General features: G+C 50.6%; 11 protein-coding genes across 11 annotated transcripts; 3 read left to right on the top strand and 8 right to left on the bottom strand.

Moving 5' to 3' along the window:
- Nucleotides 1-370: 370 nt before the first annotated feature.
- BU24DRAFT_67479 (uncharacterized protein) lies at nucleotides 371-1,074 on the bottom strand. Its single transcript, XM_033534523.1, has one exon. The coding sequence runs from the start codon at nucleotides 913-915 to the stop codon at nucleotides 541-543; it is 375 nt and encodes a 124-aa protein (XP_033378262.1). The 5' UTR covers nucleotides 916-1,074; the 3' UTR covers nucleotides 371-540.
- Nucleotides 1,075-2,177: 1,103 nt separating this feature from the next.
- Nucleotides 2,178-4,986, top strand: BU24DRAFT_436817 (uncharacterized protein; the record flags this gene model as incomplete). Its single annotated transcript, XM_033530176.1, has 3 exons — nucleotides 2,178-2,336; nucleotides 2,435-3,858; nucleotides 3,909-4,986. 3 exons carry the CDS (start codon nucleotides 2,178-2,180, stop codon nucleotides 4,984-4,986), a joined length of 2,661 nt encoding a protein of 886 aa, XP_033378261.1.
- Nucleotides 4,987-5,104: 118 nt separating this feature from the next.
- Nucleotides 5,105-5,842, top strand: BU24DRAFT_67417 (uncharacterized protein). The gene is made up of 2 exons (XM_033534522.1): nucleotides 5,105-5,647; nucleotides 5,735-5,842. Exon 1 carries the CDS (start codon nucleotides 5,222-5,224, stop codon nucleotides 5,555-5,557), a length of 336 nt encoding a protein of 111 aa, XP_033378260.1. The 5' UTR covers nucleotides 5,105-5,221; the 3' UTR covers nucleotides 5,558-5,647; nucleotides 5,735-5,842.
- A 198-nt stretch (nucleotides 5,843-6,040) lies between these two features.
- BU24DRAFT_414371 (uncharacterized protein) lies at nucleotides 6,041-7,135 on the bottom strand (the record flags this gene model as incomplete). Its single annotated transcript, XM_033526216.1, has 1 exon — nucleotides 6,041-7,135. The coding sequence occupies one exon, from the start codon at nucleotides 7,133-7,135 to the stop codon at nucleotides 6,041-6,043; it is 1,095 nt and encodes a 364-aa protein (XP_033378259.1).
- Nucleotides 7,136-7,914: 779 nt separating this feature from the next.
- BU24DRAFT_400464 (DNA repair protein rad18) lies at nucleotides 7,915-9,407 on the bottom strand (the record flags this gene model as incomplete). The annotated part of the gene is made up of 2 exons (XM_033525453.1): nucleotides 8,742-9,407; nucleotides 7,915-8,686 (listed from the first exon to the last, which is right to left on the bottom strand). The coding sequence occupies exons 1-2, from the start codon at nucleotides 9,356-9,358 to the stop codon at nucleotides 7,915-7,917; spliced, it is 1,389 nt and encodes a 462-aa protein (XP_033378258.1). The 5' UTR covers nucleotides 9,359-9,407.
- A 197-nt stretch (nucleotides 9,408-9,604) lies between these two features.
- Nucleotides 9,605-11,903, bottom strand: BU24DRAFT_427954 (NEDD8-activating enzyme E1 regulatory subunit). Its single transcript, XM_033529359.1, has 5 exons — nucleotides 11,764-11,903; nucleotides 11,405-11,696; nucleotides 10,429-11,353; nucleotides 10,112-10,376; nucleotides 9,605-10,055 (listed from the first exon to the last, which is right to left on the bottom strand). The coding sequence occupies exons 1-5, from the start codon at nucleotides 11,811-11,813 to the stop codon at nucleotides 9,896-9,898; spliced, it is 1,692 nt and encodes a 563-aa protein (XP_033378257.1). The 5' UTR covers nucleotides 11,814-11,903; the 3' UTR covers nucleotides 9,605-9,895.
- A 478-nt stretch (nucleotides 11,904-12,381) lies between these two features.
- On the top strand, nucleotides 12,382-13,557 carry BU24DRAFT_66993 (ribose-5-phosphate isomerase). Its single transcript, XM_033534519.1, has 2 exons — nucleotides 12,382-12,869; nucleotides 12,929-13,557. Exons 1-2 carry the CDS (start codon nucleotides 12,491-12,493, stop codon nucleotides 13,399-13,401), a joined length of 852 nt encoding a protein of 283 aa, XP_033378256.1. The 5' UTR covers nucleotides 12,382-12,490; the 3' UTR covers nucleotides 13,402-13,557.
- BU24DRAFT_427952 (uncharacterized protein) lies at nucleotides 13,359-15,008 on the bottom strand. Its single transcript, XM_033529358.1, has one exon. It carries the CDS (start codon nucleotides 14,688-14,690, stop codon nucleotides 13,713-13,715), a length of 978 nt encoding a protein of 325 aa, XP_033378255.1. The 5' UTR covers nucleotides 14,691-15,008; the 3' UTR covers nucleotides 13,359-13,712.
- A 444-nt stretch (nucleotides 15,009-15,452) lies between these two features.
- On the bottom strand, nucleotides 15,453-17,026 carry BU24DRAFT_357241 (lytic polysaccharide monooxygenase; the record flags this gene model as incomplete). Its single annotated transcript, XM_033523939.1, has 4 exons — nucleotides 15,453-16,516; nucleotides 16,566-16,745; nucleotides 16,807-16,894; nucleotides 16,946-17,026. 4 exons carry the CDS (start codon nucleotides 17,024-17,026, stop codon nucleotides 15,453-15,455), a joined length of 1,413 nt encoding a protein of 470 aa, XP_033378254.1.
- A 2,256-nt stretch (nucleotides 17,027-19,282) lies between these two features.
- On the bottom strand, nucleotides 19,283-21,242 carry BU24DRAFT_427949 (uncharacterized protein). The gene has a single exon (XM_033529357.1). The coding sequence runs from the start codon at nucleotides 20,896-20,898 to the stop codon at nucleotides 19,633-19,635; it is 1,266 nt and encodes a 421-aa protein (XP_033378253.1). The 5' UTR covers nucleotides 20,899-21,242; the 3' UTR covers nucleotides 19,283-19,632.
- Nucleotides 21,243-22,751: 1,509 nt separating this feature from the next.
- On the bottom strand, nucleotides 22,752-24,430 carry BU24DRAFT_427945 (uncharacterized protein). Its single transcript, XM_033529356.1, has one exon. It carries the CDS (start codon nucleotides 24,359-24,361, stop codon nucleotides 23,057-23,059), a length of 1,305 nt encoding a protein of 434 aa, XP_033378252.1. The 5' UTR covers nucleotides 24,362-24,430; the 3' UTR covers nucleotides 22,752-23,056.
- Nucleotides 24,431-24,698: the final 268 nt, after the last annotated feature.

Genomic DNA, 24,698 nt, shown 5'->3' with positions numbered 1-24,698 from the left:
GTAACATCTATTGTAGGCGTGCAGTCATACCTTAGTGAGCGCTGTATCGTACATAGCGTATACTCGTTAGAGTGGAGCGTGAATGCACAATGACGATCCAAGTCGATTAATATCTGCAGGGGGCCATCTTGAAGGAAATATGGGTGCTTTAGTGTCTGACTCGACATGTATTGATCTAAGTAACAACTACCGGTGGCCATATTACATAGTACTAGGTACGTTCGGCACCTACCGATATTGCTTGACCATTGAAATGAGATCGTGAGCAATCCTGGTGCTTGTATCTAAGCCTACTTCACAATCCCGGCATCAGAATGGTCTCCCCGTCGCTCTCTTTCTTGTTTTGGAGACTGGAATTTGAAAAATAGACGCATTTGAGTGCATGATGTGATGGGTGGTGCCATTGTTGGCACTACTAATTACGTTTGTTTGGAAGGGTGGCTATCCGCCATGTACCGGCGGGAAGGATTTCATATGGGGATTTTGTTGTTTCTTCCTGGGATCGTGAGGTTTGAGAGGTAGGAGACTTGTAGGTAATGTTTAGAGAGCGAGTGTATGGATGCAGATTGGTACTTGAACAACATTGAAAAAGGGTTCGAGAAGGGGTTGAGTGTGGTGTGTGTTTTGTTGGGATATCAGTATATAAATTTTGGGGTTTGTTAGGCATGATTGAAGAGTAATACCACAAAGCATGTTTTGTTTCCATACAGTTATCCTCTTGGTATAATCGCCCCGGACCATCATTGTGCTGCTTTCGTCTGTAGCATAACTATAATTATTGGTCGTCCTTTGCTTAGACCTACAAGGCTGGATGCATTGCAAGCTGGAAAGAGATAAGAAGACGACGAAAAGAGAAAAAGAAAAGAAACCAGGAACAAATCGAATCGAGATCTGATCTGTTCCACTCTGATCCATGTAATATTATTCGTCCAAAAGAACAGGAGCTGCGTCGTGTTCGTCGGGAGGTCCGTCTCCTAGCCATTCACCCCCAGGATTTCTAGTGCACTCCCGAGGAGATAGGTCGTCTCCAGCTCTATGTTCTCTCTCGTTTTTCTTTTCTCCTCTTCTCTTCTCTTACCTCTCTCCATCACAGATAAAACTGCACGCGATTTACTTAACAAACGAGGGACAGACGTGTTGGATCTAGTCTGAAGATTGCGTCATTTCTCTTGATCATCACCACCACCATCATCTCTGCATCGTTCTAGGACGTTCGGTTATCTGGAGCTGCATTATCTTTTAGTTCCACAAGAAAAAGAAAGGAAAGGGAAAGGAGGGAATGGGGATATATCCAAAGAGGGGGTGGTTGATAAGGATTGGGAATGGGAGGGGTTTCGTTGGTGGGAGATAAGAGGGAGGATGAAGGGGAGTGAGAAGTGATGAGGAGTATGCATATATGTGCTATGATGTAGTTGGATGTGAGATATGGATTTGGATAGCTGTTGATATGGGAATGACTGTGGTTGTGATTAGTTGTTGGAGTTATGATGATTGTAACTTGTAATGTGAGTATGTGTATACATCGTATACCTATGAAGCTAATAACGGGAGATGATCGCATAACTACAAGTACATAGAAGTGGAACCATCCCCCATCTCCCCCCCATCGCCAGTTCCCACCCCCCCGCTCTACTTAGTACGAGTACTGTGTAGGGATTCAAGGGAATTGGTCTCGGACTCGCCCTGCCCAATAGCATTCCTCGTTAATCATCACTACCTCGTACTCGTACCCTACTCCAGTCTCCTCTTCGCTCTTTTCCATGTACGGGAGCTGCTATTATTTGGCTCTAGTCTCCTCTATTTTCTCCTTCCCAATAATCTCATCCTGGTTCACAGTTCACACTACTGAGTAATATTGGTTCAGGGTTTTGTCTCTGGAGTGGGTGCCTGCGTGGGTGTTGGTGCGACTCCCAGTGCGATTGCGGCAGCTCTTCCATCACTACCATTACCATTAATTCCTGACCTGACTGCGACTGCGACTGCGATTCTTCCTGTCGCTGCGTCAGGTTTTGCACCTATCTGTACATCTAGGTGCAATACAACAACTCGTCGCCGCCATCGCCGTTGTCACCTTCCAAGGTCACCTTTGCCGTCCCTGTCCGTCCGTGTGTTCACCATCAAATGTTCTTTCCCCGCCTCCGCATCTCCCACCTATCATACACCACTCTCTTCCGGCCATGGACTCTTCATCCATCAGCGCACCGGACGCTGCGCACACCGACCAAAACCCGAAACCTCGCAGAAAAGGGAAGAAGGATGTCTTAAACGACGAAGGCTCCAAAAAAAGACGGTGCATTTCCAGCGCCTGTGTGCCCTGTCGGAAGAGGAAGTCAAAGGTAGGTAGACGCGTTGCCCTGCAGCCCAAGTCCTCCCAGAACCTCCAATCTCCGGAGAAGAACTCCGCTGACAGCAGCCCTCTTCTATGACCACACAGTGCGACGGCACAACACCCGCCTGCTCTGCCTGCGCCGCCGTATATAACACCGAGTGCATCTACGATCCCAATTCAGATCACCGCCGCAAGGGCGTCTACAAAAAAGACATCGACAACCTCAAGACCCGCAACTCCACCCTGCAGACCCTGATCCAGGCCATCCTCAACTATCCGGAAGAAGATGTCGCAGCCCTCGTCCAGCAGATACGCACCTGCGAAAGCTTGGATGCCGTCGCTGAAGGTATCATAGCTAGGGAAAATGGAGAGGAAGAGGAGGAAGAGGAACAGGTGGTGCCTTACACCGTCCCGGCCCCTGCCTCCGCTGGCGCACCGCTCACATTCGAGTCGCAACTGTCAGGCAAGATGGGAGAGCTGAGGCTGGAGGATGGCTCGACGCGATACATTGGAGGCACATCACATCTCATATATCTCGGCGCGGGCACCGAGGATACCGACCAGTCGAATGCTCTGTCCAACTCGGACCAGTACCAGCAGCAGGAGAACCCTTTGACCTCATGGACCACCGTCACATCCGACCCGGAGCTCGTCTTGCACTTGATCAACATGTACTTTTGCTGGCATTATACCTTCTTCACGACGCTATCTAAGAACCTATTCTACCGGGATTTTCTCTTGGGCAAGCCACCACCTGGATCGCGACGGAAGATGGAATACTGCACACCACTGCTGGTCAACGCCATGTTGGCCCTGGGATGTCACTTCACGTCCTGGCCTACTGCGAGAGCGGTGCGCGACGATGCCGCCACCGCCGGAGACCACTTCTTCAAGGAAGCGAAACGGTTGATCCTCGAGGGCGACTTGCACGAGGTCCCCGCCCTGACGACTGTGCAAGCGCTGGCGCTGATGTCTGTACGAGAGGCTGGTTGTGGGAGAGAAGCAAAGGGCTGGGTCTATAGTGGCATGAGCTTCCGCATGGCTTGCGATCTGGGACTCAACCTCAACTCGGGAGGCATGCAAGGGAATAGAGGTGCCATCGACGAGACGGAGGAAGACGCGCGCCGAATAACGTTCTGGGGTTGCTTCCTGTTCGACAAGTGCTGGTCCAACTATCTGGGCCGACTACCGCAGCTACCGAACGCCTCCATTACTGCCCAGAAGTTCGAAGTCTTTCCCGTCGAAGACTCAGACACTTGGTCTGCCTACACCGATTCCGGCTTCAGCCAGGCCCATGCGCAACCCTCGCGCACACGCGCGGTTGCCCTGCAGATATCCAAATTATGCGAGATCTCTAGCGACCTCATAAACTTCTTCTACAACCCCATCGATATGGACAAGACCAAAGGCAAACAGGCCGAACTCAAGAAGCTCAGCGAGATACACCAGCGGCTTGAGACATGGCGACGGGAATTGCCAAAGGAACTCGAGCCAAAGGAGGGCGGCCTCCCTAGTATGCTTGTCATGCAGTAAGTTCCCCAATTATTTTGACCATTCAGGTATCCTAATCCCGGCGTAGCATGTTCTTCCAGCTCCTTTTCATCCATCTTTTCCGGCCCTTCTTGAAATACAATCCCAACAACTCGCCACTCCCGTCTCATGTATCTCCGCGGAAGTTGTGCACTCAGGCGGCACAGATGATTTCCAAGCTTCTCCGCCTTTACAAGCGATCACACGGCCTCCGACAGATCTGTAACATTGCTGTCTACATTGCACATTCGGCCTGCACGATTCATCTATTGAATCTGCCTGAGAAGAATGCGAAGAGAGACATCATCCACGGTGTCAAGCATCTCGAGGAAATTGCCGAGAGTTGGCTATGCGCCCGCCGAACACTGGGCATTCTTAGCGTGCTTGCTAAGAACTGGAAGGTCGAGCTTCCCGAAGAAGCCGCAACGGTCCTCGCTCGTACTGATGCTAAGTTCGGTCCCTATGGCGAAGTCCTCTCACCCAGGTCTAGTACTACTGCGCAGGATGTAGGCACCCCTGCCGTCCATCAGCAGCAGCAGCAACAGCAGCAGCCAGAGACGTCACCGGCTTTACAACCATACAGCATACCCCTAGCGACAACAACCAGCACAACCACATTCTTCGAGAAACATGGACAACCCATGCAGTCTCTCACATCCGAAGCACTGCGTCACGCTTCCGAGGCACGTTCCCTTCCCCCCAACGACGCTTCTGCATTCGCTTACCCTCGTGGACAGCGTGATATCAACCCCTCGACCCCTGCCAGTACTGCCGGAATTGACAATAGTGTAAATTCCACACACAACTCGCCCTCGCAACTCTTTGGTGGTGTCGAACAACTCGTCCGCGAGGGCCAAGACTGGTGGTTGAGAGACCAGTCCCAGCTCGCCGTTGGTTTCGACAACTGGAACCTAAACCCTGACGAGATTGCCTGGCTCACGAGCAACACAGGCGCCGTCGGCAGCCCGGGTAGTTTCACCGCCAATTCTGTGGTGGGCAATGGCGACATGATGAACGGTGGACCTGTCGCCAATGGCAATAGTAACCCCCAACCGAACAACATGAATGGGTTCAACGGCTATGGCGGCGTGATGAACACCTACAATGAGAATGAGTGGTATCAATGATCTCTGCTACCCTCGTACACTTGCGAATGGATTGAAGAGTATGAATGATCATCTACTCCATATATGTATCATTGATGGCGTCAACATGTTGAGGGCTTATCGTTACCTGATACCCTGCCATAGAAACGTTGGCAGGGGATGACGACAATGATAATGATGATGACTGTGAAAACAAAAAAAGGGAGAGGGTGGGGACCGCGACTCGTTACACCTTTTATACCATATCATACCTTGAATGTGTATGAGCATCCTGGCGTTCTTTCTGTCTATTTTGAGCCACCTTTTCTCGTCGTGTCCATTTTTCTTACATAGGATGACGATTTCGTGTAACTACTTACCACTTAACGCCTACTCGCGACGAACCAAGAGAGTTAGAGGTGATGGTCGAGGATGGGAAATGGTATTCTTATACTTGCCAAAGTTTGGCGTTTTCCTCGGCACTCTGTTCGAATTTCTTGCTTGCTTTTTGATCGCACTGATAAGTGATTCTTTTCTCGTGGGATGGGCGAGGGAGATGAGGCACGGATGTTGGATGACAAGTGAACGATGTATGTCTTGTTCGTTTGGTTGAGGAGACGAGATGGAGCGTGTGTACGTGTGTTGATTTGGAGATGATGATACATGCACGACATGTCACTGTGGGATGGGAAGTTCTTTCCAAGTAAGTATATATGCCCGATTTATTCACTTGAACTTTCCTCCGCGAATCTAGATTGAATGACAAATTGATTACCAAACTGATTAAAAGACAGACTGATTGATATACTGTTCGATAGATGGATGAAAATAGTCAACACATCCACAGAACTATACAGTAACGATGACTTAACAAAACCAAGATCCCAACCAAACGCCCAACCAGTCCTTACTCCTAAAATTCCACAAATGCCATAGACCAAAACTGATATGTTCCACGATTGACGCCGTATATCAATAGATTCAACCACAGGTCGATGGACAGACAGATACCAGATTCTCAATCCATCAATAATCCAAAACGCACCCGCGGAACCAGTATTCCAAAATCACAGTATCCCCCAATCCTACCGACACCCTACTTCCTGAACCCCAACAACCCCATAACCCACCGCGCGACCGCCGCCCTCCTTCCGAGCTTCACCTTCGCCTCACCTCCCTGGCCCTCGCCCTCAGCGACGACCCACTCCCCAGCCTCACCAACTCCCGCAGCCCCCGAGTCGGTCCTCCCCCTCTCCCTCACCCCCTCCTCCTGCTCCTGCTCCTGCTCCCTCGCCGCAGCAGCATACAACCCCTCCCCATCCAAATCAAACCTCTCCCGAAAGACCGGATGCGTCCGCCGCGCTGGCTGCGCTGGCTGCTGCCCTCGCGACACCACCTCCTCCACGCTCCCCTCACCCCCCGTCGCGACCACAGTCTCCGACGACGACGACGCCCGCGGGGACGGCGAGACCCCCGTGTCGGCTGCGGGAGGTGCCGAGAACGTCCAGCAGTGCACGCTTGGGATGCGGGACACGCGGGGCACAGGCGTCAAGGGCATGCGCCAGAAGTGAGCTTCGGTGATGAGAGGAGGGTCCGTGGGTCGGGGCCTCGTGGGCTGTGGTGGTTGTGGTGGTTGTGGTGGTGAGAAGATGGGATATTGGGGACCGCATTGGCGCCAGGAGGGGATGAGGGGGGTGTCAGTGACGGGGACGGGGACGGTGCCAGTGATGGGCACGGTGGTTTTCCTGAAGGCCTTGACGAGAGCGGCGGCGTTGATGGCGCGGGCGAGGGCCGCGTCGTCGTCGTTGTCGTCGTCGCCGTTCCCACCGTCTCCGGCAACATGGTTGTCGTCGGCGGCGGCGGCGGTTTGTGGTTGTTGGGTATTGGATGGTCGTTGTTGTTGTTGAGGGCCTTGAGAAGATGAGGAGAGGAAGTTGGTGTCCGACATCCCGAACTTCCACTCCTTGTGGACCCGCGGTCCCTGCTCGAAGACTCCGTTCAGAGGCCAGTATTCGTCCCTGTCCATGGCTGATCGCTTCTCGAAGAAGTTGTATCGTTCTCTCTCTTTCCGCGCCGCCCGGGAGTTGGCTCTGGTGGGAACGGGAGTGCGCGTCGTTGTGAGGGGGTAGAGAAAGTCCTTGTGGGGGATGCGGAGGGATGAGGCAGCATTGTTCGACGTGTTGTCCGCCATTGTTGTATTTGTGGTGTTTGAGGCGAGGGTTTGGGGTTGTGATGGGGTGATGATATGCCTGATGGTGTTTTGATGTTTTTGTTGGTGGTGGTGGTTTGATGCTTGATGGTGGTGTTGGGGTTGCGATGTTGGTTTTTCTTTTCCCAGAGGGATATCTTCAGCTCACACGTAGTGATTACTGATGATGGGAGGGAAGTCTGAAGGTGAGGAGTGAGAGTGAAGGGCCGGATTGTGGTGATTTTATACACAATGCGGTCGAGAATAATGTTGCACTCTGCACCCATAGTATGGTACTCAATACCCCAATACCAGGGAAACTTGTTGAGAGAAACATATCACTGGCTACCAAGGTCGATGAGACCTGGTTGATGATGATTGAAATGAGAATCACTAATATAGTCGATACCTATAGTGAAAGATCACACTAGCAAAAGATTGCTCGAATGGGCTTTGGTTGAGCAATATTGATTGAAAAGGTTGAATATGGGATGTAACCTTAACCGTGCAAGAGGTGATGAGCTCGGATAAGTCGTCTGCACCATCCTAAGGCATTCAATGTTCGAAGGGGGGCATTGCAATCAGAGAAGGCGATGATAGAGTAGGCGAGATTATTCATTTTCACCATTCATATATTCCTGATATGTTCTGTTGCTATCCAGGATGTGATTCATCAGTAACATAATGCCGCTATTAGGGGATATAAAGATGCCAACCCGCAAGTTTTCGCTCAATGCCTGTGCGAAGAGGTCTAGGTATCGGCCAAGGCAATGCCATGGTCGTCAGCAGGAATTTGTCGAATGTTCAACATCGACAACGGGACTCTTTGGTACTTCGAACATGGGAAGCTTTCTTGTGGGCGATCCGAAGGGATTACGTATTCCCACCTCTGACAGGTGTGCCTGCTCGCTCGTCCCTCCGTGTTCACCATTGACGTATGGTAACTGTTGTTCCTGTGGGCGATTTGCCGTTTCAACTTCCGCTCGGATGCTAGCAAGTGCAGCCTCATTGTCCTCGTATGGGCGAAGTGGGTCAACGCTGGATTGCGTTCCATGGCTAGGCAAAGCATCTGGGGGTGGCGGTATTGGAGAGCTAATAGCCTGTGTCGTACTATCGCCTTCCGCATCGTTTTGCTCGTCCGCAGCCTTTGGTGCCTTTGCCTTACGCCTTGCATTTCGAATCAGATCGTCAAACTGGTTTTTGTGCGTGTTCGCATGGCCGAAACCATCGAAATCCTTCTTCATAAACTCAGACTCTTTCACATGCGCATGCCCGCCTTGAGTCCTCTCCCATGTGTCCAACTCTTTGAGTAGGTCCCGTTTTGATTTTCTTCGATTTTCCGAGGCATCACAATTAGAATTCCACAGGTGTAACCACTCTGTGTGCCTTTTGATCAGAAGCGTTTTGTTCCCCCATGTAGGTATCCCTAACTCTTGAAACTTTTTCTTTAGGTTCTTCTCGTTCATCATAGCGTAGTTTAGGCCTGGTAATCGGGTCGGAGCAGGCGAGGGATCCCTTTGTGGTCTCTGAACTTTATGGAACGCAGTATTGTTTCTAAAGCTTCGGAGTAAGTAAAGGACTTAGGAGGCATACCTCATGTAGAACGAACCTTGATCGCGTGCTCCGTGCTCCCGCAGGCTCCTCTGACCCAGTGCAGGTATCCAAATGCGAAAAGACCAACGCCTCCTTCATAGGCTTCCCGCAAACCGGACACTTGACCATTCCGTCTGGTATATACTCTTCCTCATCTTCGCTATCCGGAACCTCGATAGGTGCATCTGCGAAACCATACTGTGGCTTGGTTTTGCTCCTGGCTTGCCGCGACCGTGTCTGCCTGACATTTTCCGGCTCTTCGATATCGGTATCATCCAGTTTCCTCTTCTTCCCCGGGTCATTGACAGCAGTACTGCTGGGTGTGTCTATTCGTGCCAGCTCCAATGCCTTCGGACGAGCATCCTGGAATCTCTGCACGACTTCGCGCAGCGCATTATTCGGCACCAATTTGTCCGCCTGGTTCGCCGCCCGACACGTAGGGCACTTTCCGTCGCTAGTGATGCACCGCCGTATGCACAGCGAGCAGAAAGTATGCGAGCATGATGTAATGACGGGATTCTCGTAGAATTCTTTGCAGACCTCACAGCGCAAGGCAGCTTCGAGCGGCTCGAAGGCGGGGAGCGACGTGCTTATCCAGTCGGTGGAGTCTGGAAGGGTGAATGACGGGTCCATCGTGGGCGCGGCGGGCGGTTTCGACGTCGCTGACCTCTGCTGCGATGCTGGAGGCGTGAAAGGCGCGGTCGAGACGCCTGACGCGATCGTCGCGTAGACGTGATCACGTGATGAAGATGGTCTTGCTAAATCCGGTCCTTTGTCAGCAGAAAGGGGATGGAAAGTAAGCTTGCTTTGGCGTGGCATATTTTAAGAACTTTTATGAATTCACATCATATATCGGAAGTTCAAACTACTAGTAAGAGTCTGAGTTTAGTGTGTGAGGTTGTCGATGATTCTCACAACTACTTGGAAATCATTTCCTCTATCTAGTGTTGCAGCTGCATTTCGTTTTGGAGTGCAAAGTGCACGAGAAAGTGAATCTGACCCACTGCATGCAGGTGCTACGTGGTTGCTTTCATGAAATTGTTCTAGCTGTGTCTTTACATGCATGACTTTTGGATATAATGCTCGTAGGGATGAGGCCAATGGTTCTCCGCCAAATGGATCTACTACTGGCGGTGAGGTGAATCAAGCCTGATTGGTTCTTTCATACTCTCAGACACGAATGACAGCCGTTTTGCTCTTCACGCCGTCGAATATGCAGGTGTTGTCAACTGGTACATACTGCTCCGTAATGACCTTGATAACCTCCTGTGAGACCAAACCGCCGGTCAAAGCAGCAATATTGTGTAGCTCACCGCCACCGGCTCGGACACTGATACTGCAATTAGTACTTGCCTCAATCTTCGCAGAATACAGTAGGTAACTTACAGCTCCTCTACAAATTCTCTGACCTGCGACTTGATGGTTTCTAGTTCGTCTTCTTCAAGCGTGGCAACAGCTTCTTTGATGAGGTCGTCGGTGATCTTGAGAGCGATGCCCGTCACCTTTCCTGCGTCGGTTTCTGCGTCGGTTTCTCCAGGTACCTGCTGAGCGCCTACAAGTCCGTCCTGGTCGTGAGTTGCTGCGAACTTGTCCCAGGCAAGGAACGCGATATATAGTGGGACAAGCGAGTCCGGGAACGTCAAGTTCTGGACTGTCTGTTTGTCAGAGGCTGCTAGAATGCGCCAAAGATTGTATCATCTTACCAATAGCCTTTGCCCTGTCCGCCCATTTGATCGACTCGTTTGGTTGAACAACGTGGAACGGTCGACCACGCACCAACTTGATGTGTGCAGCATTCTTGCAAAATGCCTCCACGTCCTTCTCCTCGATTTGGGTACTTCTATTCGCAGTTCGCTCTACGAATCGCACGCTCTCCAGCACTTCTGCGAAATCTTTCCGGGCCTTGCTCTTATAGACGTTTTGTAACTGAACATAATCTGCGGAGCGAGCTTTCATGTCGGGAACTGACCCTGGAACGGGCAGCACTCCGTACTTGGTGTAGAACAGACCGATGGCATGCGCAATGACCCAGAAGCTGGGCGAGTCTTGTTTTATCACAACGCATTCCTTCTCTTTGAACAAGTCTTTCACTGAGCTGCTTGGTTCCGGCGGATTTAATGATTTCAGTACTGCACCCACTGCCTCGTCGAAGTTCTCTTCTCCACCTTCTGGATTATTGGTCCGGGCAGCTTTTGTCACGATGTCTCTGAATGCAGTCTTCTCCTTGTAGTTCTGTGGTGGGTTTCCGCCATGCTCTTTCTTCCACTGTTCGAGATAGTATAGCAGGATAGCAATGTATGGGATGTGGCCATGGTCGTCATGAGCCATGGCGTCAAGGTTGCTCGTCTTCTCTTCCGCAAACTGCAGCAGCTCCGGCCATGGCTTCAAAAGTCGAAGATCGGTCGTGGTCTCGGGGCTAGGATGCGTGTCTACAATAGGATATGCGGGAGGAAGATGTATTGAGAAGTGTGAGTAGAATCCGACGGAGTGGATGTAGAAGAGCGGCACGAGGGATGCATCTGCGTGTGCGGAGAGTTTGGCAAGAATCTCGGGGCGGACAGGTGCGGTCACGAGAATGAGTGTGTATGGTTTGAAGGCATCTGGCTGGGTTGCGAATGTCTCGATAGGCTAGGGGCGAGGAGTCAGCGTGACGATCAATTAGTCAGTATGAGCGCACACCTCTGTGATATAATGTCCTTCGACGTCCGGGTTCAGCTCTTTCAGTAGATTGCACGAATGTTCTGCTCGAAATCCTCCGACGTGTTCCTCCTCCAGAAAGAAGCTTACGCCCAAATCTGCCTCCGACACCACAGCTGAGTCTTGAATTGTGAATTGGCCAATTCCCGGCAACACCAGGTTCTTGAGTGTCTCGAGACCTGTAACGCCTGGTCCTGAGTTCATGAGAAGGATGTGGGAGTTTTCGAGGGCTTGTTGACCCGTTGCTCCCCAGAGCCGCAGCTGGCGGTCATATCTATTGCACCGGTATTAGTAGTTGTATGTAGCAGTAGGTAAGCTTGCGGAAGCTACCAATGTCATACTTCTTCTCTTTAGCGGTAGGTCCTTGGACGGGAGGGGGCAGGTCGGCCATATTGAGCTTGTCGCTGGATGTGAAAGGGTAACGAACGGAAGCCAATATGATTCCACAGATATGGCGATGAAGGTCGTGCGATGTTAATGTTTAGAGCTCCAGGCGGTAATGGTTGTGACGCTGATACTGCCGTCCATTACCGCCTTTGTTATACACCCACGCGCTGGAGCGGACATGGCGGGGTACAAGTTGCACGCGATTGGTCCATCCTCCCTCCGAAGAATCGGACGGGGTCCCCTCCAGCCCCTCATTCATCCATCACTGACTCTGGAAGGTCGGAGCGTTTTACGACTTACATCAGTTACATACTTCCTCATACGGGATCACAATTCCGATTCGTCTCACATTCCGTCATCATTGAACATTGACCGTGACTAGTGTTCCTGTAATCTTTTCTCAACTACTTCCAGTACTCTCTCCCAAGACAGTTGATGCGCCTATTATACAATACCCCACGGCGCAAGCTACATAGCATCACTAAGCATATTAGCTCTTTCCGTCATCAAAAGCCCCAGTGTCTGCACCTTAAATCCCAATTGAATCCAGTTGCGAACGTCCTCTCGTCCTCCTCCAACACACGCATCACATCCTCGGAATCCGCTCTCCGTCAACTGAGCCGTATATCATCCTCGCGGACCAGCCCTCACCCAATTGGACCTCGAAGACATTCAACCGCAATGGCAGAGTCAACCATCGAATCCGCCAAACGCGCCGCTGCCATCCAGGCCGTCGAGGAGAACTTCGACCCTGCTGCAACCCACGTCGGTATCGGCTCAGGAACCACCATCGTCTACGTCGTCGAGGCTATAAAAGAGAAGAGCACGAACCCCAACATCCTCTTCGTCCCTACCGGATACCAATCAAGACAAGTCATTGTAAAGGCAGGCCTCACCCCGATTGCATTCGACAGTCTACCAGACAACGTCAGGTTAGACATTGCCTTTGATGGCGCAGACGAGGTCGACGACCAGCTCAACTGCATAAAGGGTGGCGGCGCCTGCCTGTTCCAGGAGAAGTTGGTCGCTGAGCGCGCCAGGAAGTTCGTTTGCGTAGCAGGTAAACACAGCAGTATCAATTCTTGTCAAACATAGCATACTAATACAGAGCCTTACCAGACTACCGCAAGAAGCAGAATCGTCTCCTGACGAACTGGCCCACCATCCCCATCGAGGTCGCACCCATTGCCGTGCCCACTGTGCTCCAATCCCTCCGCTCTCTCGGATCCTCAGAGCCCAAGCTCCGAACCACCCTCCTCGAGAAGTCCGGACCCCTTAAGACCGATCAGGACTTTTTCATCGTTGACGCGCCTTTCCCAACGCTCCTCACATCTGACGATGTCAAGGCCGGAAAGGGCAAGGGCGACGGTAGTGATGGATCATGGGAGGTTAACAACCTCAGCCAGGCTATCAAGGAACTCACCGGCGTGCTAGAGGTCGGCATTTTCTCCGGTCTTAACGGTGTCGAGGCGGAGGCATCGGCAGCTAAGGGTGGCAGCAACAATGTTAAGGTCATCATTGGTGGACAGAAGCCTGTCGCAGTATACTTCGGTATGCAGGACGGAAGTGTTGAGGTGCTAAAGGCACAGTAGTAAGCTAGAGGTACTGCTGTTCTGGCCCATTTTGTTGTATGTTCGACCATGTATCCACTTTAGATCTCAATTCCAAGAAGAAGAAAAGTATATGCCCTCCCTGTTGGCAAACTGAACAAATCATGAAACATGAAGAAATTCGTCACTGCATTCTGCTGTACCATGCTTGCGGTATCATATCAAACCATTCCCAAGAAACAAAACTCCTTTTTTCCACTTGTAACAGATCTCCCACCAATATCTCTCCCTCAAACATGAAACCCAAGCAAGGAAATTCTACCTCCGGATCCACCACCGTACTACCAACCTGTCTACCTCCTATGATCATCCTTCAACCCTCCCTCCCACTTCCCCTCCTTCCCTCTTTGCGCAACATACACCGTGTCGCCAAACGAGTCCCCCAACTTGACCTGCAATCCCCTGAGATTGGCTCTCCTCCGCAGCCCCTCGACGAACGGCTGCCCAAGGCTCACCCACATCCAATTCGTCGCACACGCCGTCGTGAACCTCGCCCGCACGGGCACCGACGTCTCCCAGACGAGCTGGATGCTCCTAAGCTGCGCCATCTGGTCCAGGAGCCTCTGCACGGCGGCCATGAGCGTGGAGTCGAACTCGGCGTCCCCGGCCTTCAGGTCGTCGAACGACGAGAACGTCTTCATTTCCTCGCGCACGCGGCGCGCCTCGAAGATGTCGCGGTGGGAGCGCACGACCTGCGAGAGCGAGTGGCTCGACCGCGGCGACGATGCGATGTCGCCCAGCTCGATGTACAGCGTGCAGTGTCTGAGACTTGACAGCAGGGCGAGCGGCGCGTTCCAGAAGTTCGGTACCCCGTCTTGGTACTGCTGCTGCTGCTGCGGCTGCTGCTGTGGCTCGTGAGCGCCCGGCCCGGATGGTTGTGCGACCGCGGTGGGGGACGTCGTGCCGCCGCTGCTGCTGCTACTGTTGATGAGCGCGGGCACGGCTGTGAAGCAGTTTTGGCTGTCGATCCGGAGGAAGAAGCGCGTTCGCTCGTAGTACGCCTGGCGGTACTCTGCGCCTAGGGTTTTGGACACGAAGACCATTCCATGTCTGACGGTTGTTGGTTTTGGTCTCGCAAGGGTGCGGGTTGAAACTCGTGCGGGGCCCGTGTATCCATACGACGATGGGACATGGCTGACATTCAGAAGGTGATTAAATATCTCCAGGCGTATCTCAGTTGGAAGGTTGCAGAGCGATGGCCCGGAAGGATAGTCATTGGTCGCGGCGAGCAATTCAGCTTTAGCTGCCGACGATCTGGTAGTCGGACTCATGGGTGCCACGGGTGCTCGTTGGGCTGTAACCCTTCGTCTTCGAAGTGTTTGGATACTGCCCTCATCAGTGACAGAGTGCACTTCATACGGTCCCGTATCCTCTATTGCCTGTGTTGAGTTGCTGTGGTGGTGTAGCGGGGAAAGAGTCCAGCTTCAGCTGAGTGAGTGGGCGAGAGACGTTGGACGTGCGAGTTCGATTCGCGACGTCACGTGTGATCCGCAAGATGCTGTGCAGGTGATCGCTTTCAAGGTTTGGTAGAGGCTAATTGCGGGAGAACTAAACAATCCTTGTTTGTCATCAAACACGAGATTTACATACGACGGAAAGTTGCAACAGCTAATTAACGGGTGATGATTTACGGGCTAGGTGAAGGAATGCATCGGCCGTACATATTCCTATCGATACGAGTCAGTTGTGGGAGCATGGTGGGGACTGTCAAACAGATCAACAGAAGAGTCAATGTGGAACTCGCACAATTACATCGAACTTCATTTGATTGGTAAAGAGATCTTTGATTGAATCATCATAAAGTATATTTTCATTTGTCGCATAGTGTCACAATGACCAAAGCAAAATGTGCGCGACATCAAAATGTGAAATTGTTGTTTTCATAATGCATATTCCAATGCCAAAGTGCCCATTCGGGATGGAAGAATCTGTGAGTAAATGAGTCCATGGACTCGCAATGCTAACATCCAGTTACGCCATTGCAGAATTGAAATTTCCCTGTAGTTTTTTCCTTGTTCCAGCTCTAATCAAGCTCAAACGCGACGCCTGTTCTGGACGCTCCTCCTCCGGTAGTCGTTGTAGACAGTAGAGTACACGACCTCCGTCTTGACGACAGTCTCGTAAACGGTGACACACTTGTATCCCTCAGGGCAAACTGGAGCAGTGGGGGCGGGGCCGGCCTCAGAGGCAGGGACCTTGACAGTGGGCTTCGAGGTGACGGTCGGGTACTCAGCCTCAGGCACAGGCTTCTCAACATCGGCAACCGGGGTCTTCGAAGGTGCCGCGACAGTTTCGAAAGCTGAAGTCTTAGCGGGAGCAGCAGCAGAAGTAGGCTTGGGCTGGGTGGCCTCTGTCTTAGGGGTGTCGACGACGGGAGCACCGCCACCCTCAGTCGCCAGAAGCTCACCAACGTCGACGGCGGCGGGCTTGGGGGTGAGGACCTTGCCCTTGTTCTTAGGGCCGTTGAAGTCTCCGGATTTGCAGAGGTCGCTCTGGGCCTGGCACTTCTCCTGCATGGTCGTGCAGCCCTTGTGGCCAGTAGGACCAGCAGACTTGAAGCAGACATCGGCCTGGTCCCAGCAGTTCTCGGTAGATGCCCAGCAGCCCTTCTCGTCAGAGTAGTCGGGGACTTCCTTTCCACACCAGTTGGCGTTCTCGACGATGCATCCAGCGGGCTTGAGACCCTCGGTCTGACTAGTCTCGCCAGCATTTGCAGATGCAGACTTTGACACAAGCTTGGCGATCTGAGGTCCTGGGAGTGGGTAGTCCTCGGGCTTGGTGCCATAGTAGATGTTCCAGTTGGTGCTCTCCTGTCCATACTTGACGTATCCGGGAATGCTGACGGTCTCTGCGGGACCAAGGTTACCGCCGCCCTCGAGGAAGAGCTGAGCACAGCCCGTGTAGAACTGAGGATCGTTTTCGAGAGCCTTGTGAAGAGCGAGAATCTCAGGTCGGGCCAAGTAGTATCCACTCTCGAGACCCTTGGGAAGAACGACTGAAAGTTTTCCGTCGTTGTCGATGATCTTGTCGGTACACCAGGCATCCGCATCCTTGTCATATCCGTGATCGAAAATCTTGAACCAACCATCACCGTGGCCTGTTCCTATAGTTAGAAGGCCATCTTGGAAAATCTTGAATCATACTACACGTACCTTGGTCGTTGATTGCGGAGTCTACCTTCTTCAGGTAAACAGCACATGGGCCCTTGTGGCCACGGTCGAGGCGCTCCTTGGAAGCATCATCGGGCCAGGCACGAATCTCAAATGTCAAAGTGGATCCGTCCTGGATAGGTGCAACGCGAGAGACACCCTTGCTACCGCCAACGTCTGTAATTGTATTGTTAGATCTCCGAGTGTGCTGTACACTTGAAAAAGTGGTAAGACTTACTGCAAGCCAAGTCATTGCTCTCCAAGCTGGCGATGGGGTTAGAGGCTTCCACCAAATTGGTGTTCATGCGAATGGCGACTCCATCACCCTACGACTATGTTAGCGCAACCTTCATGTTTGTTTATCCGTACTAGCGTACCTGGGAGACTCCGTCGATGAAAAAGTTGGTGAAGACGGTATGGGCGAGGGCTGAAGGCGCAGCGGCTAAAGCAACGAGCATAGACTGGGTCTTCATTTTGTCGGATTGGTTTTCTTGTAGCGATTCGAAAGATTTGCTGTGTTGTGTGGTGAAAGGTGATTGAGTATGGAACAGGAACGGACAGAGTCACTGGGACCGTGAATATAACTTTTGCAAATGAATGGATGGGTCGACTAGCGACGTGTGAAGGAGTGACTTTGGCAAAGGCCGAAAGGAAAGACAAAGGTTGGTATTCAGGTCGAGAAAGCACCAGCTGAAGGGTAGAGAACAAGAGCAGAGTTCGATGGGGGGATGATGAGGTTTTGACTGGTCATTCAGAACCCGCTGACAGGCACAATGGCCGGGAGTAACCCCTGCATAGTGAAAGATGAATGTGTATTGTGGATTTCTGGTAAAGGGCCGGACCCCCCTGCCAGTGCACAATGTTCCTTGCAACTGATCCTCGGGATAATTAACGCTCAGGCAGCCAAAATCATTGAGTCCAGAAGTATGTTTGTTGGCCGAAGTCAGCCTTAACCGGGTCCAGTCCAATCATTGATGTTGCCCAGTCACCAGTTGGAAACACGAAACATAAACGAAATCGATTGCGGCGATGGCTGGCGATGTCTAACGAAGGGGCTAGTCCCGATTCAGGCCTAGGTAGGAACAGGTTAGGCCAAGTTTAGACGCTTGTGGCGTGTTCCCAAACATGTGAGATGCAGGTACGGGTCCTGGGCCATCTCTTAATTTATCCCTTATCGTCTTCCCTACTTCCTCTCCTCCTACTCTTCCTACTCTCCTGACTCTCCTAACTCTCATCATCCTGGTCTGGTCCATCATCGTCCATCAGCGACATCCACCTTCTCATCACCTAAAACATTCGCAGGGCGTCTCGCAGCACCCAGGAATGACTACTCTCCAGTGATCGTCTGCCCCTCCTTTGACATTCTTGCGATGGTGATGCTCTTCACCCCCTGCATCCCCCTCAGCAAGCGCACGTAGACTTCGTAGGGATCCACCTCGCTGACTCGAATGTGAGCGTTTGTACGTACGCATCGCGGGCGCCACCTCGCAGGCTTGCTGATTTTCGTAATTTCCTCTTCGTGGCTTCGGACCCCGCACCCATCCGTCTTTCCGTATTTTTGCACGCCTCTTCTCGATAAGATTAGGTGTCTCCTACGCTCGAGCTGCATCGTGACGGAAGTGCTAGCTCTCGCAAATTACAGCGCCCGCTTGGCATGTATCTAGATGGTCCCCGGGGCGTCGATAGCGTGCATCCGATCATGGCTCATTTGGCCAAAGCCTGCCACTGCGGCGCTGGTGTCTCCTTCTGGGTCCCTTCATCAAAAGGCAAGGAGATCAGCTGGGGGGATGTTATGTTGTGCTCCCCAGCATCCGGTTACTCCTGCGTCCTTCCGCTTGAAATTGTCCGATGATCTTCCTCAACAAACGCTCACTTACATTGTAGTAACGATAGAACACAGGGATCCTCTAGCCTTTCGAGGAGGCGGATATTAATTTGGGACACAAAGGAAGTCCTGGGTTGTCACAAAATGATTCCACGTGTTGTGTAAGGATCTCACTGATGTGCCTCAAGTGCCCGGCTGACCGACCCATGTACCACCTATCCTTTTTGTGGAAAGCCAAAAATTATATTAGCAGATTAGATATCTTTTTCTAGCTGCTTACATGTTGCATGCTCTTTATATTGAAGTATTCTATTCCAGTAACGTCTTCCTGTCAGAAGGCCACGCACAGGACGACGATTCTCGCTACCTAATTGTCTTGCGTCAACCGGAGGAAAAATTAGGTTTACCCCAATACCCGGACTGAGTCAACGATTATCGTGCAGCAATATCGATAAAGGGATCGCCAGTGTCCTGGATGTGGATCCGATACGCAATGAAGCTACCAAGGCCGTAGCAGCGTTGGAAGGCGTACCGGTTTGATTTGGTATGGTCGGATCTCCCTCCGCCGGCCACAGACTCCTGGTCACCCACCGCCACAATGCCCCCCCTCCAAAAGAAAAGTCACGATACATACCGATCGTGGACCCTGCTACAGAGACTACAATGTATGTGGTCGTTTGGAGAAGGTACGAAAGGTTCACAAAACACCGCTATATGATTCAAGAATAGATATCGCCATCAAATAAGTCTCACGAGGTGGTAGGGCGGAGTGGTAGACGCGCGATATTGAAGAGTCGGAGGCGGAGGATCGATTAATCTATTTCTTATCGCGATCATTATTTTCTCGTTTCTCCATCGAGACTTTTTTTTGTTCTCTCATAGACCTTTGGTTGATGCCTAAACGCATCATAGACCTGTGGTACTTTTAGGATGTGATCAGCCTTACCAACACCGACTCTATACCTACAAGCAAGAATGTGTACGGTATAACTATAGATAGCAACTACCTACATAAATCACCTTTCTATTGATACCTAGTGCCTCCAGCAAACTGTGAAAGCAAGACATTGGGAGGTATATCAATGCCACAACATCCCATTCTTTCACATACTTCTCACTTAAAGATCCACGGGAGAGGCAATGAAAAGTCGCTTACTCAGGAGCACAAAAGGTCATTAGATGAAGTAGGTGCTTATGGCTTAGGTAAAGATTGAAGAACACATAACTTCATTTCATATGTCAACCTTTATGCATCTGCCTGTCCGCTCTCCGCGCTCTTCGAACTTGGGTGACCAAAAGCTTAGTTCCATCGATGGTTGACCCGTTAACCTCAGCAATGAACTCATTCAGAGATTCGATATTATGAAATGACAGCTGCCAGAATCTCACGCCTAACATCTTATCTACTTCCCTCCTCCAATTTAACCCAACGGCCTTTAGTCCAGAGTACGTTGCAAAATGCTGGGAAACGGCTCTGGGTGACCATGGAGGAAGCTTTTCGCCATCGATAGAACTAATGCTGGCCATAAATGGGTGGTAGGTGCCTTTAGTGCTGCATATGAGTTGTGAATACCGTGAGACATTACCAGTGTCTGGTTTTGAATACATGTCGGAAAGCAGAGAAGGATCAGATGCCAGACCACACAGTACTATCAGAGATCGTAATGCATCATTTGCGGCATAATGAGTGCGCATGTGGCAGCGTTCGTCTTGTATGTTCATAGCCTTCAAGACATTCGAAAGTCCAGGTACAGACGGGGGCAGCTTAGCTGGCTCGAATTCTTTGCATCGCTGAGACGCCATTTCTTGTACGTCTAACCACGCTGTGAAGTAGGGAATAATAGACGGGCAGTCTTCTACTATCCATTTGAACTCGTGATGAAGGTCGAATCCAACAAGTATTCGGTCCCCATTATATTTCGAAAGAATGCCCTTGATTGCAGTTGCAACGTTGTTAGGGTTACTCTCAATAACCTCTCCAATCGCCTTCTCTTTTGGTAACTTGGTTCTTTCTCGGATCCGGACAGTGAATGCGTCTGCACCGCGTTCATCATATAGCTGCTTGATGCCCGTGTATGGTTGAGTGATTGGACCGTTCAAACGTTGGACTGCTATTCCAATTTCGCTAATGTCTCCGCAACGCTTTCGAGATCCCTCGGCTTCGGCGGGTTGACTCGATCTCTCAATATCCAGGGCTACCAGGAAAGACTCTGAATGATTCTGTTGAAGGGTTGCAAGGTCCCCGATTCGGGAACTCCAAAGTGGTACGTCTTGGATAAGTCGCATAAGCGAACTGCGTTCTGTAACTCGCATGGTTACAAGAAGAGGCGTCGAGATGTGTTTTTCCAGGTAAGGGAACAATGATCGAATACTGTAGTCGTGATATTTGTGTTGTTGGAAGAGAGTAGTAGTTGTTGGACGAGGAAGCAGTAGTTGTGGGATGAGAGTACAGTAGTCATGAGAGGGTGGCGGAGATTTAGAGTACAAAAAAGACCAAGCCCGCATTGTGCAATGACTATACCATCCTGACTCCCTCAACTATTGTCCAAACTGGGTGAAGCAATATATTGAACATCGGATCAATCTCGAAAGAAAAAAAATAAAACCACCGTGTGATCAATAGAACCACCAAATCATGGAGCGACCATATTCTGAGACAGCCATGGAACCACGTCACTTCTAGAGATAAGACTCATGAATGCTTGACAGGTGTCTCATTATTCTTCAATATGTAGTCCCTCTCACAACAATGGCGCTATATCAGAGTTGCGCTGGAATAATACTCCTATGCCACCTTAGTTGGTGCTAGAGTGTTTGGGCGCCTTCTCTGCCAGCCTACTTGTCCATCGTCATCACATTCGATTATTGGCAAGTCAACAATGGGTGTCTACTACGCGCAAAATCCAAAACCAATCTTCCAGACAAAACGATATCTCATTACTTAGGGGTTCAACAAACGATTAATCTGGGCCTACCCGAGCATACGTTTCTTTGTCGCTAGCTGTTGGTTCCCAACAACTCAACCACTATCTCAGCCCTTGAGTCACCAAGACGTTGAAACTTGGGTCAATGCCAATTGTTTTCAAAGTAACAAATCAAATCACTTGCGCAAGTCATGTAGAGAGAAAATCAATAGACGGGAAGAAAAAAATCCATAACCCTATGGTCTGCTCTATTCCATTTTTCAACAGTCTGTCTCCGCCTAAACCACTTCCTGGTACCCAATTAACTTGTCCTTCCATCTCTCCGACCGTTTGTCCGAGCCCCGAGGGAAAGGCATGAAGAGGGCGGATCGATCGAGGATGAGTGTGACTCAGAGATGGACCGAGGGAATGGATGGCAACGAAACCTATAAAAGGGTCTTTTATGGTCAATACGTTGTCTTCATCATCGGAAAATGCTCAGGGCAAATGCCTCAGAAGTCGTAACTTGGATATCACTCCACCTGCCTTTGAAAAAGAAAGGGGAAATGATCCAAATGGGAATCGAAATCGGCCAGTGATGATAATATTTCTGAGGCCGATTCGCGGAAGACGGGTTGACAGGTGGTTGCATCGAACACTACAAGGACACGAAACGGTCGGGGAGCGGAGCAGTGGTGAGTGACAAAGGTTCCAAAGAAAGCTAACAAAGAATCCAGAATGGTGTGCAGGGGCAAGTGTTCATAGACAAGATGAGGATGAGATGGAAATGGGAAAAAGAAGATGTGGGAAGACGGACGAGGTGTTGTGATTGTGGAGTGAAAGGAGGAGGGTCGAAAAGGAGTCGAGAGGACCCTCTTATAGACTTAAGTTCAGGAGATTCTCGCAAGGGCGAGTCTGGGACGGGAAAGCAGAGACCCAGGATGGGAAGGAGAAACAATCTACCATCGCAGTAAGAACAGCGTAGAGCTGGTACGGCTGGCCGCTTGACTTGAGGGAAGGACGTCGTAGCGAAGACAGGAGGCCAAGAGCTACAGAATAGAAAGGCAAGTTCAATACTGGATTCTCCGAGGAATGACTGACCCCGATATCAGGGAGGATCTCAAAGGACTTTGTCAGTGAATTTAATCGTTCAGACTTTTGGGCAAATGCTGCTCGACACATACGAGTGGAGGTAAAATTAGCGTGCATCCCTGAGTAGCGAGACGCTTCAGACACTCCATAACATAACAAACTCAGCAGCAGGATGAAGAAATAGATACTCTCGGAATAACATTATTAAGCGATAAAGTCTATTTTCTCCAAGTATCTTCTAGAAATAAGCTCTGCTTACCGTGCAATACGACAATTTAGTATGAGCGTCACGCGACCGCCTCGCTTTGGGTAGCAGTAGGTGCGTTGAAAGCTCATACATCTTTTCAAAAGTCCGTCAACTTCCAGCCTACTATATCATCATCTTATCCCGAGTACCGTGCTTGGGCTCGAGAGGCTGTCATGCTTCTAAGTCCGCTTGCTTGAAGTGCCAGATGATCAGCCCATCGCCTCCGGCGCAAGGTCAGGGCAGGAATGGCAAGATTGCGTACCCCCGAAGTACCTGCTTCATCTGTATCCTGCTTACAAATGATTGCTTCTAGACCTGCGATGGTTTAGTCAAGCCTTGTTAGAACATAAAAGATTCGCGATGCGTACGGTTTCCCAATGTTGCCTTCACCTAAGAACACCAAACTTCCATCAAGCACCAGTTATGGAGTCATTCCTAAGCGTTGATGAGACCCCAAAATCCTCGGTGCTACTTCACAAAGACTATCATAGATAGCATCTTTCATAGCTGGTCCTATGTAACTCATAGCCGGTATTCCAGTTCCGACCCAGACCGGAATGGCGATCAATGGCCCCAATCCTGTGACGACACCTAAGCCCGTTCCAAGAGCAAGACAAATACCATTGATACCCCAGCCCACTGTTGGCCCGGTTACGGCGACCGAAACTCCCTCTGCGATTGCGTTCGAGCAGTTAGGGTCGATAATATTCGCAACACCGTGCAAAAGTCCAGTATGCGCTGCTGGAAGATTAAACTCAACTAACGGCTTGCCCTTGTGCTTCCTTCCTTCCACCTGAAATGGCTGAAGGCAGTCCGGGAAATGTAAGGGCTCCTTGATGGAGATGGAGTACCAGGTGGGGATTAATAGGTGGAAGATAATACCTTGTCCACATTGTGCCCTGACGCATTGCATGTACTGACATAAAGTATCCAAGTTATCTGACTTGGCACAAAACGTGGGTGGAAGAGGATTTTGCCCAATCAGTCGACGGAATGCTCCGTACCAGTCTGTGTCAGGATTATACACAAAGAAACGATGCTTGTTCCCCTCAGCCTCATCGATGTTATCAGTTCCTTCTTTGACAAAATCGTAGACATGCTGAGCAAAACCGTCAGGGCCTCCGCTACCTGATACGGTGATGCTGTTGCTCTCACCAAGATGATCTCTTATTTCGGTCAGCGCCTGGATTGCCTTGTGCCCCTGAGCAATTTGAATTGCTGAGGCGATTTGCATCCAACGTCTGTAATAGTCGATCCGATCGACGAGCGACTTTCCAATCACGTGGATGTCGCAGACTTGCCGGACCGCACAGTCTGCTGAATCGGTAGCCCCTTTCATGTTATCAGCTGCAAGCTTGGCACTTGCTGACACTGCCTCGGCGCTAACAGGCACTGAATTAGAAGCAGCCTCAGCCAATACTGAGGATCTTGTGTCGGTGTTGCTTGCTATTGATTTTGATCTTGCGTTTCTGGTTATACCAGCCAACTGGGAGAAGAACCTCATCAGCGGATGGCCACCGTAAATACTGATCGACTCCAAAATTTCAGGCGACTGTTGCACAAGGTGTGGTAACATCGGTTTCATTCTCTCCATGCAGTCTTTGGGCAACTTGACGAACGCGTCATGGAGAACGTTGAGGTACGCCTCATCTAAGGGTAGGTCCGGATAACGCTCCCTTATCAAGTGTTGCAGTTCGACCCATTCCACATACGCCACAGGATCCATCTTGACGTTTTGGAGCTTTTAAGGTTAGTTTGGTGGACTGTAACATGAATGGAATGACTTTACGAACATCTCCTTGAGATATTGAAGGTTTTAAGTTGATCTATTGTTTGTGTCACTGATTGTTCTGTTAAATTAAGTGTTCGGAGCCCTGAGCTCTTACCGTGCAGTTTGTTCTCAATGACCTAGTGCAGGATAATCACTAGATAGATACTGATGCAAGAGGTAGGTAGTGGACGTTAAGGAGCAACGTGAAGAGTGCGTACAGATCTGTTGTGATATCTTTAACGAAAGTGGACACTGCGCAACAAAACACACGATGCAGCTGCTAAAGAAAAGC

This window comes from Aaosphaeria arxii, assembly GCF_010015735.1.
Source record: "Aaosphaeria arxii CBS 175.79 unplaced genomic scaffold BU24scaffold_12, whole genome shotgun sequence".
Taxonomy (NCBI): domain Eukaryota; kingdom Fungi; phylum Ascomycota; class Dothideomycetes; order Pleosporales; genus Aaosphaeria; species Aaosphaeria arxii.
The sequence above is the reverse complement of the archived record's forward strand: the minus strand, read 5'-3'. Positions and strand labels throughout refer to the sequence as shown.

Coding starts and splice junctions, on each gene's coding strand:
- BU24DRAFT_67479 (XM_033534523.1), bottom strand. CDS start 915: ATGGATCAGAGTGGAACAGATCAGATCTCGATTCGATTTGTTCCTGGT.
- BU24DRAFT_67417 (XM_033534522.1), top strand. CDS start 5,222: ATGTGTATGAGCATCCTGGCGTTCTTTCTGTCTATTTTGAGCCACCTT.
- BU24DRAFT_427954 (XM_033529359.1), bottom strand. CDS start 11,813: ATGGCCGACCTGCCCCCTCCCGTCCAAGGACCTACCGCTAAAGAGAAG. Junction 11,697..11,763: donor CCTACCGCTAAAGAGAAGAA/GTATGACATTGG, acceptor CCGGTGCAATAG/ATATGACCGCCAGCTGCGGC. Junction 10,377..10,428: donor GGACAGGGCAAAGGCTATTG/GTAAGATGATAC, acceptor ACAAACAGACAG/TCCAGAACTTGACGTTCCCG.
- BU24DRAFT_66993 (XM_033534519.1), top strand. CDS start 12,491: ATGGCAGAGTCAACCATCGAATCCGCCAAACGCGCCGCTGCCATCCAG. Junction 12,870..12,928: donor GAAGTTCGTTTGCGTAGCAG/GTAAACACAGCA, acceptor GAGCCTTACCAG/ACTACCGCAAGAAGCAGAAT.
- BU24DRAFT_427952 (XM_033529358.1), bottom strand. CDS start 14,690: ATGAGTCCGACTACCAGATCGTCGGCAGCTAAAGCTGAATTGCTCGCC.
- BU24DRAFT_427949 (XM_033529357.1), bottom strand. CDS start 20,898: ATGCGGGCTTGGTCTTTTTTGTACTCTAAATCTCCGCCACCCTCTCAT.
- BU24DRAFT_427945 (XM_033529356.1), bottom strand. CDS start 24,361: ATGGATCCTGTGGCGTATGTGGAATGGGTCGAACTGCAACACTTGATA.